Source organism: Parasteatoda tepidariorum, chromosome 3 (assembly GCF_982258835.1).
Source record: "Parasteatoda tepidariorum strain Cologne lab strain chromosome 3, Ptep-v5.0, whole genome shotgun sequence".
NCBI lineage: Eukaryota > Metazoa > Arthropoda > Arachnida > Araneae > Theridiidae > Parasteatoda > Parasteatoda tepidariorum.
Genome location: NC_141757.1, coordinates 33,372,819 through 33,390,053, shown reverse-complemented (window position 1 = coordinate 33,390,053; position 17,235 = coordinate 33,372,819). Strand labels below are relative to the sequence as shown.

General features: G+C 34.4%; 1 protein-coding gene across 1 annotated transcript; it reads left to right on the top strand.

The window, feature by feature from the left end:
• Nucleotides 1-3,120: 3,120 nt before the first annotated feature.
• On the top strand, nt 3,121-17,027 carry LOC107448383 (uncharacterized). Its single transcript, XM_087159027.1, has 4 exons — nt 3,121-3,229; nt 7,613-7,758; nt 9,721-9,856; nt 16,374-17,027. Exons 2-4 carry the CDS (start codon nt 7,650-7,652, stop codon nt 16,747-16,749), a joined length of 621 nt encoding a protein of 206 aa, XP_087015153.1. The 5' UTR covers nt 3,121-3,229; nt 7,613-7,649; the 3' UTR covers nt 16,750-17,027.
• The last annotated feature ends 208 nt before the right edge of the window (nt 17,028-17,235 follow it).

Below are 17,235 nucleotides of genomic sequence, written 5' to 3'. Positions count from 1 at the left end.
GTTTACAAAACATTACTTAACTCTTTAAGAACCACCAGTAGTTTCCTATATCATTTATATTATGTTGCATGTGCATTATTTTATTTGTCACCTTTCGCAGCATAAATTAAAATTTTTAACCCCTTAAAGTTTAAAGTTTAACCCTTTAGGTCTCTGCTCATTATTATTTTTACTCCTAAAATATCACTACTATTTTGACCAATAAAAAAATTTATCACAACTATGATAATATGTATAATTAACAATGTTTTAATTGAATTTATGAACTGTTACAATTGACCGCGTAAGTGGGGACAATTGTAACAAGTGCACGAATAACTAATATAATACCATTTAAAATAAGGTATTTTTTTTCTAGTACAGGATAGTCTACTTTACTCGTCTGTCAATTAATACTAATAATATATTGGATTTTTTGTTAGTTAAAAATAGTTAAGTAGAAAATATTACAATTGACCCCACTCTCCCCTACTTTCGCAAGCGGGAAAGAGAATTTTTTCAGGTAGTCGTAGAACAAGCAGCGTCTTGTCGAGAATTTAAAAAGTAAAAAAGAAAATTGGAAAGAAAATATTTCATAGTACGAGCTCGAGTTTCAGGTTAGATGAAGTTGTTCATGTTAAATCTATCAATCACAATGCATCTTTCAACTACCTTCTACTTTTTTGTACTTATATTGAATTTTATCGTTTTCATTCATTTTAATATTTGTATTCTTTTTTTAGGATCCCTTTTTTAAAATAAATCTATTCCAAATTTTAAACTTCAAATCGTCACATCCGAACTATGTGCTTTCGCTAACTATCAAAATTAAGTTAAGTAGAATCTGCTCCAGTGGTTAACTATTTTTAACGGAAAACAAAATGATTTATTTCATAACTATTGCGTATTTCATTAAGTTTGCCTGATGTGTAAGTAAAGTCGTATAGGAAGAAGTTGGAAGGAAAAAAAATTTTAATGGTATTTCATGAAAAATTAATTCTCCCTATTTTGTATGGATGGTGTTTTCAATATAAATGTAAACAACAGCGAACTCGTGGTCTTGACCTGCTCTACTTCCGGTGAGAAAGTATACAGCTGCTTACTACAGCTTATTCCACGAGGTGAAATTTTCAAACAGATAATTTTACTTATAATAAAAGAAATAAATTATGTAATTTCTGAACTCAAATCTGTTGTATTTCATAAGATACTAATGATATTAAGTAATACTGGTGAGTTTGAAGTGAAAATTTGTTTGAGTTATTTAAAGATAGATGTAATGTTAAAAAAAAGGAACATGGTTGCTAGATTTGGAAAGAACTTGCTTTCTTGGCAGTTCTGATTTGGTCTCTCTTTACATGTTTATTACTATTTGTTCTTGGTGCAATCCGTGCATCATTATGCGCTAGTGTTAGCATATTGTTCGAGCTGCGAGATTAAGTTCATTTTACAAATTATCATTTAGGTTGAAATATTAAAGCTGTTAACAGAGTAAGAAGTGTTTTATAACGATTCCTTTTTTCAAATAACAGTTCTTACGTCTTCAAATGACTGGTCTTCAGATGGCAATTCTTATAACACGATTCTTCTTTTAAACACAAATAATAAATCAAGTAACAAATACACATATACAAGAAATTCTACTCAAGAGAGTCTCAAAACTCAATGATTACGTTGTGAGCCGAATGGCTTCAAGACACACCAAAAAAGTAACCCGGAAGTATAAGCTGTCAAGAGCTTGCAGCGCTCTTTAGTCTAGAAAACACAATCCATACTTCATTTTTTGCTGGACTTTTTTTTTTCAAATATAGAGACAGAAAACCATGGCAAATTTTACCATATTCTTGTTCTGAACATACTTTTTTCTAAGGCTTGGTTTCTTAGGACAGGACGCCGTCAGCTGGAAATCAGCGTTAACCTCTGATTGGTCCATTTGTGAGTTTGATAGTATACGTCATCGAACGCTCATCTTGAACTACAATTGCCGTCCAACTCAACTGCAGTTGGATTACAACGTGACGTTAGCCACAGAAGCAATGGCGGACAACATCCAACAGCGCATTGAAATCAGCCAAGATTTTGATTTTGACATTAAACATAGCTTCTTCATTAAACATAGCACTCTTCATTTAGCTCAGCTGCAATGTGTTTTTTCTTGGACAAAGTCATTATTTGTTCTCTAAAACACTGGTCGACAATAACAAAATCAATACAAATTCAAAATAAATATTTGTTTACGTTATTAACGCATGCGCAATGAGAGAAAATGTCTGCGTTGGGCCGACTGCTCACGCTGAGCTAACAAAAAAGTATTTTTATGGCGTCAGCTCTACGTCAACTTTCCGCTGACGCCCAGATAAGGCGCTAGTTCTAAGAAACCAGGCCTTGAGCTAACAAACCAGTATTTTGTTGGCGTCAGCGGGACGTTGACGTCACGCTGACGCCCAGATAAGGCGCTTGTCCTAAGAAACCAGACCTTTAGGACAGGACGCCGTCAGCTGGAAATCAGCGTTAACCTCTGATTGGTCCATTTGTGAGTTTGATAGTATACGTCATCGAACGCTCATCTTGAACTACAATTGCCGTCCAACTCAACTGCAGTTGGATTACAACGTGACGTTAACCACAGAAGCAATGGCGGACAACATCCAACAGCGCATTGAAATCAGCCAAGATTTTGATTTTGACATTAAACATAGCTTCTTCATTAAACATAGCACTCTTCATTTAGCTCAGCTGCAATGTGTTTTTTCTTGGACAAAGTCATTATTTGTTCTCTAAAACACTGGTCGACAATAACAAAATCAATACAAATTCAAAATAAATATTTGTTTACGTTATTAACGCATGCGCAATGAGAGAAAATGTCTGCGTTGGGCCGACTGCTCACGCTGATCTAACAAAAAAGTATTTTTATGGCGTCAGCTCTACGTCAACTTTCCGCTGACGCCCAGATAAGGCGCTAGTTCTAAGAAACCAGGCCTTGAGCTAACAAACCAGTATTTTGTTGGCGTCAGCGGGACGTTGACGTCACGCTGACGCCCAGATAAGGCGCTTGTCCTAAGAAACCAGACCTTTAGTGTGTAGGCGTTCATAACAAATGTCTACTCAACTATATTCTCCTTTTTAAAGGTGGTTTAAGAGGAGAAACTTGCGCAAATGACGAATTACATAAGTGCCCGGAAGAGGGATTTTTCGACCATTTTTATAATTTCACAGATACAAGAGAGGAATTCGGAGAATATTGTGAGTAAAGGTCTGGTTTTTTTTTAAGCGAATTCGGGAAGCGTTTGCGATACTTTAAAACTCTCACATTCGGATGTGAAAGGATTACTGAAGGGAAGAAATGCAATCTTTTCTCCACAATTGTTTTGCCTAGGTTGCAAAAACTCTTTAATTTCAGCCCAAGCAGGATTGCATGTAAATGTAATAAATAAATTTGGCTGCCCATATACGCACCGATACTTGTCACACGGAATGCTGCCATTTGGAAACACGAATTGCACCGACGTATATTCGCCAAGAAAAGTTTCAATTGATTTGCTTGAGCCGATAACAACGTTGATAATGACTCGGTTGGTGACGTGAAATCTGGTAGTTTCACTTTTCCACCAGAACAGCAAATTCCAGCTGTTTCATTCTTAAATTTGAAAGCATTGCAAAACAAACATAAATGATCCATTTTTCCTATGATAACTTGGATAGAGAGTATAATTAGTAATTGATACAAAGATTTAAACCAGCATATTGGGCGGCGATTGAATAGAAAAGTGAGTTTTCCATTCTTACTTCCCATTATTTTGATGTTTCAGATAAACGGACTTGAGCAATGCATTTTGAATCGGTAACCTATCTTGCTTGCCGTTGCTCAGATGTTTCAGAGGAATGGGCTTGAGAGGTGAGCAGTCGATCTATAGCCAGTTTTGCTTGCTGTTGGTCAGATATTTCAGATTTTGTATTTAATTATGGTCAGAGATGTATTTAGTTGTTGAAAAGCATTTGGTAATTTCCCGGGTCGTTATAATCAGGTTTATTCAATTTGCTTTTGAATAAACAATGTTTTTGTTTTACCGCTTCGAGCGTGCACGAATAAATTAGAATGTTTTCTGACACATCAGCAGGCCACATACAACTGTCCATGGGAGAAGCAGGGACTTTTTAAATTCAGGCCACATACTTGTAGTGACTGTACTTGGGTTTTGTTGATGGTCATGGCAAAGGCAAGTTGCACTGGAAACTTCAAACGTAAATTCAAATGGCATATCTGTGGGGGTCATTGAAATACGCTGTAGTAGAACATCTCCTTTAAATTTGCCATTTGGAATTTCAACTTCGAGGATATTGGTCATTGTTCTTTTCACTAAAAGACGCATACCGTCTGGGTGGGTTAATGTTTCAAAGGAGGATGATAGGTACTCCAGTTTTCAATGTTAAAACGTGCGGTGGCATACCTGGCAAATCAAGTGAACTCAGAAATTCAGTGAGATACTTTACAGCTTCGTTTTGATCTATTACAGTATCGATGGATTTATATGTTCTTGCATTACCTAGAAATTCATTTAGAATGTGATTATTGATGTCACACGTACATCGCTATTTTTTGCTGCTAATATAGCACGTTCACTGAGCCACTGAAGATTTTTGTAATTTTCCTCGATATTTGGAAAAACGTTGTGAAAAAGTTCATCTATGTTTGAAATATTTTTACAGAAGTCTGTTGGCAATGTAATAATTTGGGTGGATTTATCTATTGCCATCATTCCATTACCAATATCCAACAATTGCTTTGCAAAATGTTCGACTGATGCACCATGTTGTGGTTAAACACTTATGTTGGTCTTCAAGTTTAATTTTTGTACATGTTGCCACAACGCTGATGATTTGAGACATGTATGAAGTTCATCAGCAGGAGTTGAACGTGGAATTACTGGTAGAGTTTGCCGAAAATCACCAAACAATAAAATTAGTGTGCCGCCGAAAAGCTGTTCATTTTCTCTCAAATCTCTTGGTGCATGATGAAGCGCTTCTAATGCCTTTCTATGCGCCATAGCACATACATCCCAAATTATAAGTTGGCATGATTGTAGTATTTTACCCGTTAAAGAATTTTTTTTTTGGACATTGCATGCGGGGTTTCAGTGAATTGCAAATTTAAAGGTAATTTAAGTACTGAATGCGCTGTTTGGCCACCATCCAAAAGAGTTGCCGCAATTCCAGAGGATGCCAAAGTCAATGCAGGTTTGTTTTGTGATCGTATTGTTGCCGGGATAAGGAAAATTAGAAATGTTTTACCTCTTCCTCCAGGTGCATCTAGGAAAAACAATCCACCGATTCGATTTGTAACAGCTGTCATAATTTTGTAGTATGCTATACGTTGTTCGATGGCCAGTTTTGAAGGATTTGATTGAACGATTGAACTTTATTTGTTGATATCAAAATGTGTTTGTCGTAGAAAATTACGATTAAAAAAATTGTTTACACATCGATTTGGAGCAGGAATTCCTAGTTGTAACAGTGTTTTATTGAAGATTGTTAAACATATGTCCTTGATTGAAATTAAGGCCTCATTATATACGTCTGGGGAGAATTGAATGCGCGGATTTTGTTTTGTTGCACCTAAGCAATGCAGTATGTCTTCACTAATGTTGTCTTTGCATTTTTCCCAAAGATCTTTTGGAATTAAATGTTCTTCGTTTGAAAATTTTATTTTCAAATAATATATACATAGATTATCCCTTCATTACTTTTAGAAAACATACTACGTAGCAAAATTTTATAATTGTAAGATCTCGACATGAATTTTAATATGCAGCTTAAAAGCAGAATAGCTGAATTCTAGTTAAAATTTATCATTCTCAAAACTTAAAACTACTGAAATAAGAAAACGATAAAAAAATTTATTAATAATCAGCACAAATGATATTATTTCATATAATTCGGATGATTCTTGATTGTTACTTTCCGAATTATATTGATACAGAAATATATACTATTCTATAAAGACGAAGAATATTCTATAACTACTGCAGTTCTGCACGTTCTGAAATCATATTTATTCATTGGAATAAAATAAAAAAAATTGCCTTCACTTTAATTTGTAATGAATTGAAGACAGAAGAAATGTATTTTACCTTAATACACACATCTGTAACAGTATGCGATCCCGAAATCGGAAGTTATCAGTTGCAAGTTTGTTGATACTAAAAATTAAAATTATTGAGAAATTTTTCTTCGAAAGTTTGTCGTGTTCATGAAGGACAACGAAACAGATTGAATCACCAGGTTGACGAACAAATGTGCAGTAAAGGTGCGGGGAATAACTACGAGATTGCTCCTATTGTCATAGGAAATTGCGCCCCTGACCATAGCTCCAGATATAGATCCAGTGTGTCTAGGCTGGATACTGATCGGAAGTAGGCGTTCTCCAGGCCTCCTTCTAACCAATATACGACTATCACGGGCATCAAGGTCGAACCGACTTTGCAGACGCAGCACGGTGCGCCACAGCCCTGCTCCGAACAAGGCGAATTTCTTTTTGAGTAGTACCACGTTGCAGCCCAGAATCTGGTCTTATTGAAGCAGTATCTCCCTGATATCTCTCTCCTTAACCGCTGCTACCAACAGCCGTGGTGGCTCAAGGGATAGAGCGCTCGCCCTCCAGTGAGGCGAACCGGGTTCGAATTCCAGCGATGATTGCTCGATACGTATTCCGCACCCCGGTTCGCACTGACTTCAGTGGGGACGTAAAATATCCACAGTGATTGACAGTTCATGTATTAGAGTACCCTTGCCATAAGGCTAACCGTGGGATGATTCCGTGGTTTTCCTCTCCATGTAATGCAAATGTGGGTTAGTTCTATCAAAAAGTCCACCACAAAGGCAAATTTCTCCCAATACTTGATCCAGGAGTTCCCTTGTCTTCTGGATTGGGTTCAAAATTACAATTCTATGCAGTTGAACATTGTAGTCGTCAACTCAAATTTGAATCTGCTGTTCTACGACTGCTATAAAATCATGCACAGTGGTTATTCACCCTAGTATTTCTGCAATATCACGAAGGAGAAAATTCACCTTCTCTCTGCCCTAATACACGACCACATTCAAAATTAATGAGCTCTTGATAATGGCTTCTTCGTCTTCTTAAAGGCATTCTTGATTAACAGCAACTGAATATATCAATTATTGGATATTTTATATTATTGGCCCTTCATTTTCTAGTATCTACCTTTCTCAATGAATGGTCTACGTAGATTTTACCATATACATATTTCGTTCTGTTTGATTTTCAGATAGTTAGGGCACAAAATCAAGGTCAATACTTTAGTTAGATGAATTGTCAATAAGTTGATCTCTTGCTTAAATTTATCACAAAATGTTATTCCTGTGCTTTCTCCTTATCCTCTTTTTTTATATTTTATTTGTTTTACTTATTTCTCTTTTGTTATTGAAAATGCATATTTGTAGTTTCAGGAACATAAACACTGACTGTTATTGTCATTTTTTAAAAATATTTTACTTCGCTCAAAGAGCTTTTTTTATCTGTTTGACAAAATTGCGTCATCTATGTTCTTTTGTCCATTCTCGTTGGCTTGGGTCGGTTACATTTCACGCTAAAATTAACATTCTGTTGTAGGAAAAAACTAAAAGGGGCGAAATGCGTGGGAGATTTAATGAGAGACTGCACGCATATTAGAGAATTTGGAGACTTCAATGAGGATACTGGAGCCAAACTGAAAATATTTGAAGATCTATGCACAGATGGGACAGAACTCAACAAAGGTAGACAGTATTTAAATACTCATAAGTGGCCTCTCTCTTTTCGAACAAACTCATCTCTCCAAAGAGTGGAAATCCTAGAAAAAAATTTAAATTTTTTTTAATAAATTTTCACGAATAAACAAATGCTGGATATTTATGCTAATTAACAGTATCTTTTGAGGCCTGTGAAATATTGGCGCTTGGAATTGACTACAGGTGGCGCATATCAGAACCCTTCACTGTAGCGTGTGGATAACCAAAGGAGAGGGAAGTACTTTAATTTCTGTCTTGTTTCTCAAACCAATTGAAAAACGTTAATCTTGGAAAATTTGTGGAACTCAAAACTACACTGAACATAGTGCTTAATTTAAACATCCCTTAAATTTTAAAATATAATTTTGACAACCTAACGCGAAACCGATCTTCTCCCCAGATGGCGTATTCGAGTGTTGCGATTGCGAATTGGATCTTCACCCCACCGGAATCTAAAAAAGTATAGCATGCAGTATTTTAAAATTTCTGTTGATTTTTCAGAACAAAATTATGCCAATACAATTTTGAATTTTGCTCCACTTTGACTCGATAACGATTTGTCAGATTATGTTAATTTTTTTCATCCGCAGATTTTTATGGTATAATTTTTTTATAAAAATTCAAAAATATATGGGTATATGGAGGGTTTGGATTGATGGAATTCGGAAATACTATGAAAAGTAACGGCTACTTTCTAGTCGAAGATTTACTGGATTATATGGAGAACAGTATGAATAGGATAATGATAATCCTATGCAAAAAGGCTGCAAAAAGAGAATAAAATCATTTTCATTCCAGTTCACGTGATTTTATGATGTACCTAGGATGGTTGACTGAATGTAAACAATAACAAACTTCCTAAAACTGGAAGTAGTTTCGAAAACTTCCGGTGTATCTCTCCGCTTGTGTTATGCTTACGAGGCGAAATGTGAACAGGCTTGATATTCTTAGAAGTTTTATTATTGCGATTTTTCTATCAAATTTATGCGAAATTTTACTATATTTAAAAAAATATATATATTTTAAATTACAAGAGTTTTTTTGTAATTTATAAATTCTAACAGGTCATGAGCCAAAAATTAACTTAAGAAAATTAATATCACAACATAAATTAGGTATAAGGTTTGCTATGCTTTGCGTGTTATCCATTATTTGGCTTTGAGTAAAATATCGCCAATTGTTATTGTTTGGGTATCGTCATAGCATGTTTGCGAGGACTTCTGATTCCATTAATTTGCTACGTTGAAAGTTAAATTTGTAGTGAGAATGTGCCCAGAACGAACAGCATTGAGAGTCTCTAATGCAACCCCCTCCAATAAAAAGCCAAGAGGAAGGCCCAAAAAGAGATGGAAGGACTGTGTGGATGAGGATTTTGCCATCCTAAAAGTAAAGAACTGGAAAACAATTGCTGGAAGAAAGGCAGAATGGGGAAAGCTTCTGAGGAAGGCCCAGGCTCACAAAGGGCTGTCGTGCCAATGCTGATGATGATGAAAGTTAAATTAGTGGAACGTGTAATGCTGTGATCACTACAAGTATAATAATATTGAATAGCATGCTTTTCCACACTCAGGCAGGCGTAAAAATAAATCGGAAGTAGTAACCGGGAAGTCTTACGATGAATTTTAACCCCTAGCGCATTCTGTGCTTAGCCTCACACGGTCTACCAGTCATAAAGTACTCTGTGCGACTTCGTTTTCTAGCACGATTTCCGTTTCTAAATTTTTTTTTCCTGTAATTTCCTATTTTTTATAATATAATGTAATTTATATTAATATTTGATAAATTACATATATTATTTAAAAAAGTATATGCTTAATCTGCGGTCACAAAATATATCTTTTATTTTCATTGTTGCAATATGATTAATGAAAGAAATCTTTTTTTTAACAATATGACCTAAAGAAATATTTTGAAGAATCACTTTAGATCTTAATACTAAATTTGTTTCAGTTTACTTGAACAATATAGACTGTTGGCCAAAAACCAAAAGTGATCTTGAATATTGTAAATCAAAATTTGCTGATGCTCAATATAAAATCTTTCAAGATGAAAAAGGTTCTGGCATGATAATGTTCCACAGCTGTTGGTATGTTATTGTTATTTACTCTGCTTGGTAAAAACCTTGGTGCTTGGCTTGGTACATCTACAGAAAGAGAAAAAGAAAGATTTTACCCTGAATAACTTTTTTTTTGTTTTGATGATGGGATTTTTACAAATTAAATGCCAGAGTTAATGGTTCAAAAGTTTAACCGCAAATACGATAATTAATTTGTGCTAACTAGCAGTTAAGTAAGGTTGGGATAGCCTGGTTGGGAGGGCATTGAACTTACGTTTGTGAGAAGTTTAATCTAAAATAGGGTGTTTCAAGGATCTAGGTATAATATCTCTCGGAATTTGATCTTGAATCACCCCTAAAATTATATGAAAGAGCACTTCTTAAGTTAACCACGGCAACTAATTGTTAAAAGCTCTAAATACCTGAATTGGGTATAATATGAAAAAAACACAACTACTTCGATTTAGTAGGAACAACATATGACGCAATGCTAAACGAATGGAATTTAGTTGTTGTTTATTTAGTTATTGTTATTAGTAGTTGTTGTTCTTTGCTTTAGTTGTTGTTGTTTATTTAGTTGTATTTAGTTTCAATAACTTTTCTTTATAATGCAATAAAATCTGGCGAGCAGCTATTTAAACGATCGAACACTTCGTTTGTTTATTTGTGGCTTGAAGTTAGGCTCGCAGAAAATGCCGTTCATGGGCTAAATTTAGTAGGAACAACACAACCTGTGACGTAGGCTATATTATACCCAATTGTGATGAGTTTAAACTAAGATCACACAACTTCACACCCTATACAATGAATTTTTTCACTTCCGAAAAATCCAGCGTTCGCGTGCTTCAGATACGTCTGTAATTGTTTACAATCGATTACGAGTTGTTGTGTACTTTTTCTGAACTTACGTACTTTTTCTAAATAAACACTTTTTTTTTTCTTTGATGGATTCGGATTTCTGACCACCAAAATATAGAGGTATCAGCAATCTGGGAAATATGGTTCCCATAGTTTGATCAGGAGTGTGATCCAAAGTTTGGTTTCGCTAATGTTAGTTTTATTTTTTGCGTATTTAGCGAATATTTCGAAAACTTCTCAAGCGAATTGAACAATCTTTTCACACAATTATAAAATTCGTTTATTCAAGGATATAATTCCATGCAAAAAATAAATTTCAGTGAACAAAATTGACATTAGGGGGTCAAAACTTTGGATCGCTTTCCTGATCAAACTATGGGGATCATATTTTATGGGTCAAAAATCCAAATCGGTCGGAAAAAAAGGAATGTTTATTCAGAGAAAGTACGCTTTTTGTGTCTGATTTCGTAACATAAAATATCGTCTGAACCAATTAATTAGTGTATTTTTGGGCACCCTCCTTAAACCATTAAGATTGAGCCCGGAACGTGAAGATACGATCATTAGATCAAAAGTTATTCAGGGTGGTCTGTTTTTTTTAACGCACCGTACATATGTACAAAACATGCATCTCGATTGTATGTGCGTACCCATAGTAGTATATATACATGTTGAATGTATATACGCCCATCTTGTAATTCATGAGCCGAAGGAGCGTCTCATTATAGTGAGCCGAAAACACAAAAATTTTGCATCAAGCTCAAAATCAATTAAAATCAATATAACGTCAATATCCATACAAGTAATGTTGAAACGTGAGTTTACAGCTAATACCAAGCAAGCGACCTTGGTAAAACCAAATATCCAAAGAGTTACCAAGCGCAAATTTTAAAACAGCTCTAAAAATTGGTAAATGATAAGAACCAAAGGCAGTTAAAAGGTAGGTGACAATGATTACGATTGAGCTAAATGTTAAATTTAATAGTTGTTGTAGTTGTAGTTCATTTACGTCGTACTAGAGCTGCATAATGGGCTATTGGCGATGGTCTGGGAAACATCCCTGAGGATGATCCGAAGACATGCCATCACAATTTTGATCCTCTGCAGAGGGGATGGCACCCACGCTTCGGTAGCCCAACGACCTGCACGTGAAGTCGAGCACTTCACGGTAGCACAGTTTAACGAGGACCAATACCGCAAACTCTCAGTCCCTACGCAGACTGATCCAAGTGGTCACCCACCCGCACACTGATCGCAGCCAGTGATGCTTGACTTCGGTGATCTGCTGGGAACCGTGTCTTAACGATCAGTCCACTATGCAAGTATTAATAGCTAAATTAAGAAACGTTAAAATGTAAGTAGCTAAAAAGTAAAGAATAGCTAAAATCGGCAAGTGAAGCCTATAACTGGAAAAAACGGCATCGTCCTAAAGTAAAAGGTGAGTAGCTTAAATTATTAAAATAGGAAAAATGGCTGTGGAGTATGGCAGAAGGAGGCAAGCTAAAGAGCTATGGTAACTTGCATAGGGGATCCATGAAATCGTCTGGTGCCATCTGTTCTTCCAATGTTCTTTTAATAAGAAATTTAATTGTAAATTTTTGTTTTACACCACGACTCCATGGCTCCCTGTTTATTAACACAGTTACCATGGAGTGTTGAGAATTTTTTGCATTTAACGAAAAGGTAAGTTATAGTCTGTGTTCTTCCGCAGTATTTATGCGCATATGTAAGACATATGTGCGTTCATTGTACGTACAATTGTACACAAATATATTACGCATATGTAGATGCATACATTGAACATACATATATCGTGCATATGTACATGCATGCATGGGACATAATTTCAGTAAGCATGCATATATGGGGCATTCATACACTGTACATACATGAATAGGATACAAATATATTGAACATGCATGCATGAGGCATACATTGTGCATACAATGCATAGATGTTCGTACAAAAGCAGCAAGTCTATGCATGCATATACAAACATGGACATACATTGTATGTACATACTACCCTACAATAATGGAAGTAACACTTTCAGTTCTTGACGTTTTGTTTAATTTTTTAAGAAATAAAAGTCCTTTGCCTGATTAATTATGGTTATGTAATTATGATTGCAGTTGTAATCGAAATTATAAAAGTTTTTAATAATGATTACAAGTAGTTGATTATTGTAATTGATTATTACAACCACGATTGTAGTTATAACCAAAATTTGGAATCACTATTACGAAAAATTGATTACTGTAATCGAAAAATAAGATCGATTACACTTTTGCCCGACTATAAGGTAATCAGAAATTATTATAACTTGTAATCAAAATTACCTGTACTCGTGATTACAAGTAATTGATTACATAACAGTAATTATCTGTAATTAATTACAGCTGTTATAGATTACTGTAATCGTCACCCAACTCTGGTACCATGACATTTGTAACCCCCTGTATATGTATGTTTTAGTTGTGTAACAAGGATATTTGTATCGTAATTAAATCTCTGTAAATAGTTCTACAATGCATAATTCGCTTTTGCACAGTTAAGTTTAATTCGAATTCGTCTTAATACCCTCTCTGTGCTACACTGTAAATGCTGTGGTATAATATTTTTCCGAGTTTGATGTTAAACAACCTTAAAAGTTACTCGAAATATCACTTTTTTTCTAAATCGAGATTTTATATACAATATTAAGGGTGTATTAAAGCTCTAAATGCCAAAAATGGAAAGAGTTTACCCCCGGATCACTCACTTTCTCATCCTCACACAGTGATGGGCATCATTCACGAAAATTTTATTCATGACTAAATTTATTCAGAATAAATTTATTCTGAATGATTATTCATATGAAAATTTAGTCATTATTCATTATTCATTATGCAAATGTATAAAAATGTTTGAATAATGATTGATGAATAAACTCATTAGTCATGACTAATTTTTCTGAATAAAATTTTGAATAACCAGAGAAAAATGCAATCAATATGTCTTTGTCTATAACGAGATGCAAAACATCGTTTGCTCTTAAACGTCTTATTTTAGGAATTTAACTATAAAACTAAGACAAGTATGAATATTTATTTTTATTCAACTTTAAATTACTCCAGCGTAACATACTTAGTTGTGCTAAAAAGTAGGTTTATAACAGTTTAGTTACTTAAGTTCATTTTAAAATTTTGTTCTAAAATCTATAAAACACAATTTCTTATAGTTTTTGAAAACAAACGATAATCTTATTTTAAATTCTTAAATAAAATTTTAACTTAAAAAATTAAACGCTTTTTTGCCATGTAACCATTTCTCAAAAGTATGCATTATGTTAGACAAAAGTTAATTTCCTCAAACATTATATAAATATACTTGAAAAGGATTAACGTTTTATACGCAGTTGTCATAATCGTAGTCAATTAGAGTATTCCGTGCCCATTTTTGTTGATCAGTGAAATTATTCAGTTATTCTTGACTAATGAATAAAGGATACTGAATAAAGAATAATGAATGATTTATTCTTTATTCAAAATATTTCTGACTAATGAATAAATCTTTATTCATTATTCAGATTTTGAATAATTATTCTTTATTCATTATTCTGAATAACAAATGCCCATCTCTGTCCTCACAGTATCTCGAATATTTTCGCTTCCGTAAACTCCAATGTTGGCGTGTTTTGGTTTCGTCTGTAATTATTATAATCGATAAGGATGCAAAATTTCTTATTTTATTTAAGAATTAGTGCATGTATGCTACCTAAATTATTGATTCTTATTTAAATTGTCACGTAAAAATTGCTTAACTGATTCTTAAATGAATCATATTTCACTGTAATAATAAATATTAGGTTGCTAAGTAACAAACATGGTGGTTGGTGGCGAGAAATTTTACTTTAGGTAGTGTTCAAGAACATTCTAGGTGTTTCACATCGCAAGGAACTATTCTTGTGTTCTGTCACAGAACACCACTTAAGTGGAAAACAGTTGCACCCACTTTTGGTGTTCAGATACAAAAAAAAAAAAAAAAAAAATCAGTTAACGCTTACGTTTGATATTTTATTTTACGAATGTATCGTAAAAATAACTTTACTGACTCTTACGTTTATCTTATGTTACGGTAAATTTAAATACCTATTAGTGTTGCTGAATATCAAAATAAGGTATTTTGCACCAAGTAGTGTAAGAAAACATTTCAGAACAGCTCTTTTGGTGTAAAATCGATGTCACCATTTTTAGCGTTAAGATAAAAAAAAAATTTCGTCAGAGTATTGGGAGTCAAAACCTCTGATCCTCTGAAACTTTGAGAAAAACACATAAATTTACAAGTTGCAATGCTTTTTGTGAAACAAGTTAAGCATGACACTGACTGTTATTTTTATGTTTTGCTACGTTCACACTAACATAAATACTTTCAGGGCCCTTTTGTATTGAAGGCCAAAGATCATTAAAAATTCTTCGCAAAAAGGCTACTAGTACAAACCACAAAGAAATGTGAATACATATGAATGACTACTACCTAATAAAATAAAGATCTGTGTGGTGTATATTTAGCGTAGACCTGAAAACTGACGTTAAAGTAGAAAAGAACTGAGATTTCGCACAAATTTCAAGGTGCAACATCTCCTAGAGGAGAGAAGGCCTCATCACGGATCAATTTATTAGTTCAAAGTAACAAAACATAAACTGTGTAGTGGAGCTAAATAAGAAAGATACCACTGCGTTCGGGCTATTAAGCTGCGCAGTAGTGGATAATTCGAAAGATGTCATTACTTTTGGACATCTAAAGGATCAAATTTCTTCCTTATGGTAACCTGTGCTTAGGCCTTCTCTCTTTTAGGAGGTATTTTATAACCAGGTATTTTATAACCGTCAATAAACAGTCAACCCAATTTTGGGTTTACGACTACCAATGTTCAATTCCGTAGCCATGCAATTATGAACCTAATTCAGAAGGCAAGGGAACTCCTGGATCAAGTATTGGTAGAAATATGTTTTCATGAAGGACTTTTTGAAGAACTAACCCGCATTTGCGTTACATGGAGAGAAAAACCATCACAACCTCCCATGATTAGCTTGATGGCAAGGGGACTCTACCCCATGATCCGCTAAGAGTATTTTACCGCTAAGAGTATTTTACGTCAACACTGTGGTTGATGCGAGCCAAGTGCAAAATTCGAATCGACCAGCAATCGCTGGGATTCGAACATTGTTCACCACATTGGAAGGCGAAGGCTCTATCCCCTGAGCCACCATGGATCCTAAAGGAGTTATTGACTAGAGTCGGCATGGATCTAGACATGTTAAAGACCTCCGAGAACCTAATTAACTCTCTTTCCGCTCATTTCGCAGCCATCGCTTTGCGAAAAGTTTTTATTCTGGTTTTTGACAGTTGGTCACACTAATGTGACTGGACTATGTAGAATCAGGTGGAAAACTTCTGATTTCTAAAAATAAGAGCTAATTACTTAAAATAAGGTTCATACACAAATAGTCACGTAGATATAACCCTAACTGCTACTTTTATAAGTTATTAAGAAGGAAAAAAAAACATTAAACAAAGAAATAGCTTATCAGCTGCTTATTAATGTGTCTTGAAAATAATAATTGTGTACAAAAAATTAAGAAAAAAAAGAGTGTCTTTGTTTCAATTTAAAATGTATTTGACTACTTGATATTTTTCCTACTTTCAGCGCTTTTGAATGGTTGAAAATGTGCACATCAACATTAGTTGAATTGAAATGTAATCAGGAGGCACGGAGCTTTATTGATGAGCTTAACAGTGTTTTGAAAGGTAAAGAAAGTAATACCATGTGCCGGATAATAAAAGAGGAGCCATTCACAAATTGCTCTGGGCTGTATGGAGAAGAGAACCTGGAAATAGAAGAGAGACTAAAAAAAGAAGAAAACCTAGAGAAAGAAGAGAAGCAGGAAAAAGAAGAGAACCTAGAAAACAAAGATCTCGTAATGATATTGTCGGGTGGCAGCAATGCACGCATGGCGTCATTTATTCTAATCTTCCTCCCTTTTATTCTTACAAAAATAAAAGATTATGTAACACTTTATTAATATTATTTTTGTCTACATCTAAATGTTATTTTAACCCGTTCACGTGACGAGATTCTCCCTTCATGACCCACAGTATCATATATGAAACAAGTCTTACCAGCGACCCATGGTCAAACGATCTTGACTTAGAACGTTTTCGTTTAATTTTTAGACAACACTAAATTGGCGGTAGAAGTTCGTTATAATTTCGAATAAGGACATTCTTCAATATGCGTTACGATCAACAAAGAACAAAATAATAATGCATTATTATTATTTTGTTCTTTAAATTTGATCCAGGGTACATCAGTTCTTTAGAGACAATTGTAAATCACTGCGTTTTTTTTCCCAATGGAGTTGGAAATTACGGTAAGGGTTTTACTTGAATTTTTAAATGAAAATTAGGCTTAACGGGAAAAAATCGTGCAGTCTGAACTAAAAAATCTGTAGAAGTTCAATCTACTTACAACTTATTTTAAATGCTTTCTTATGCTGATTGCATGGTTT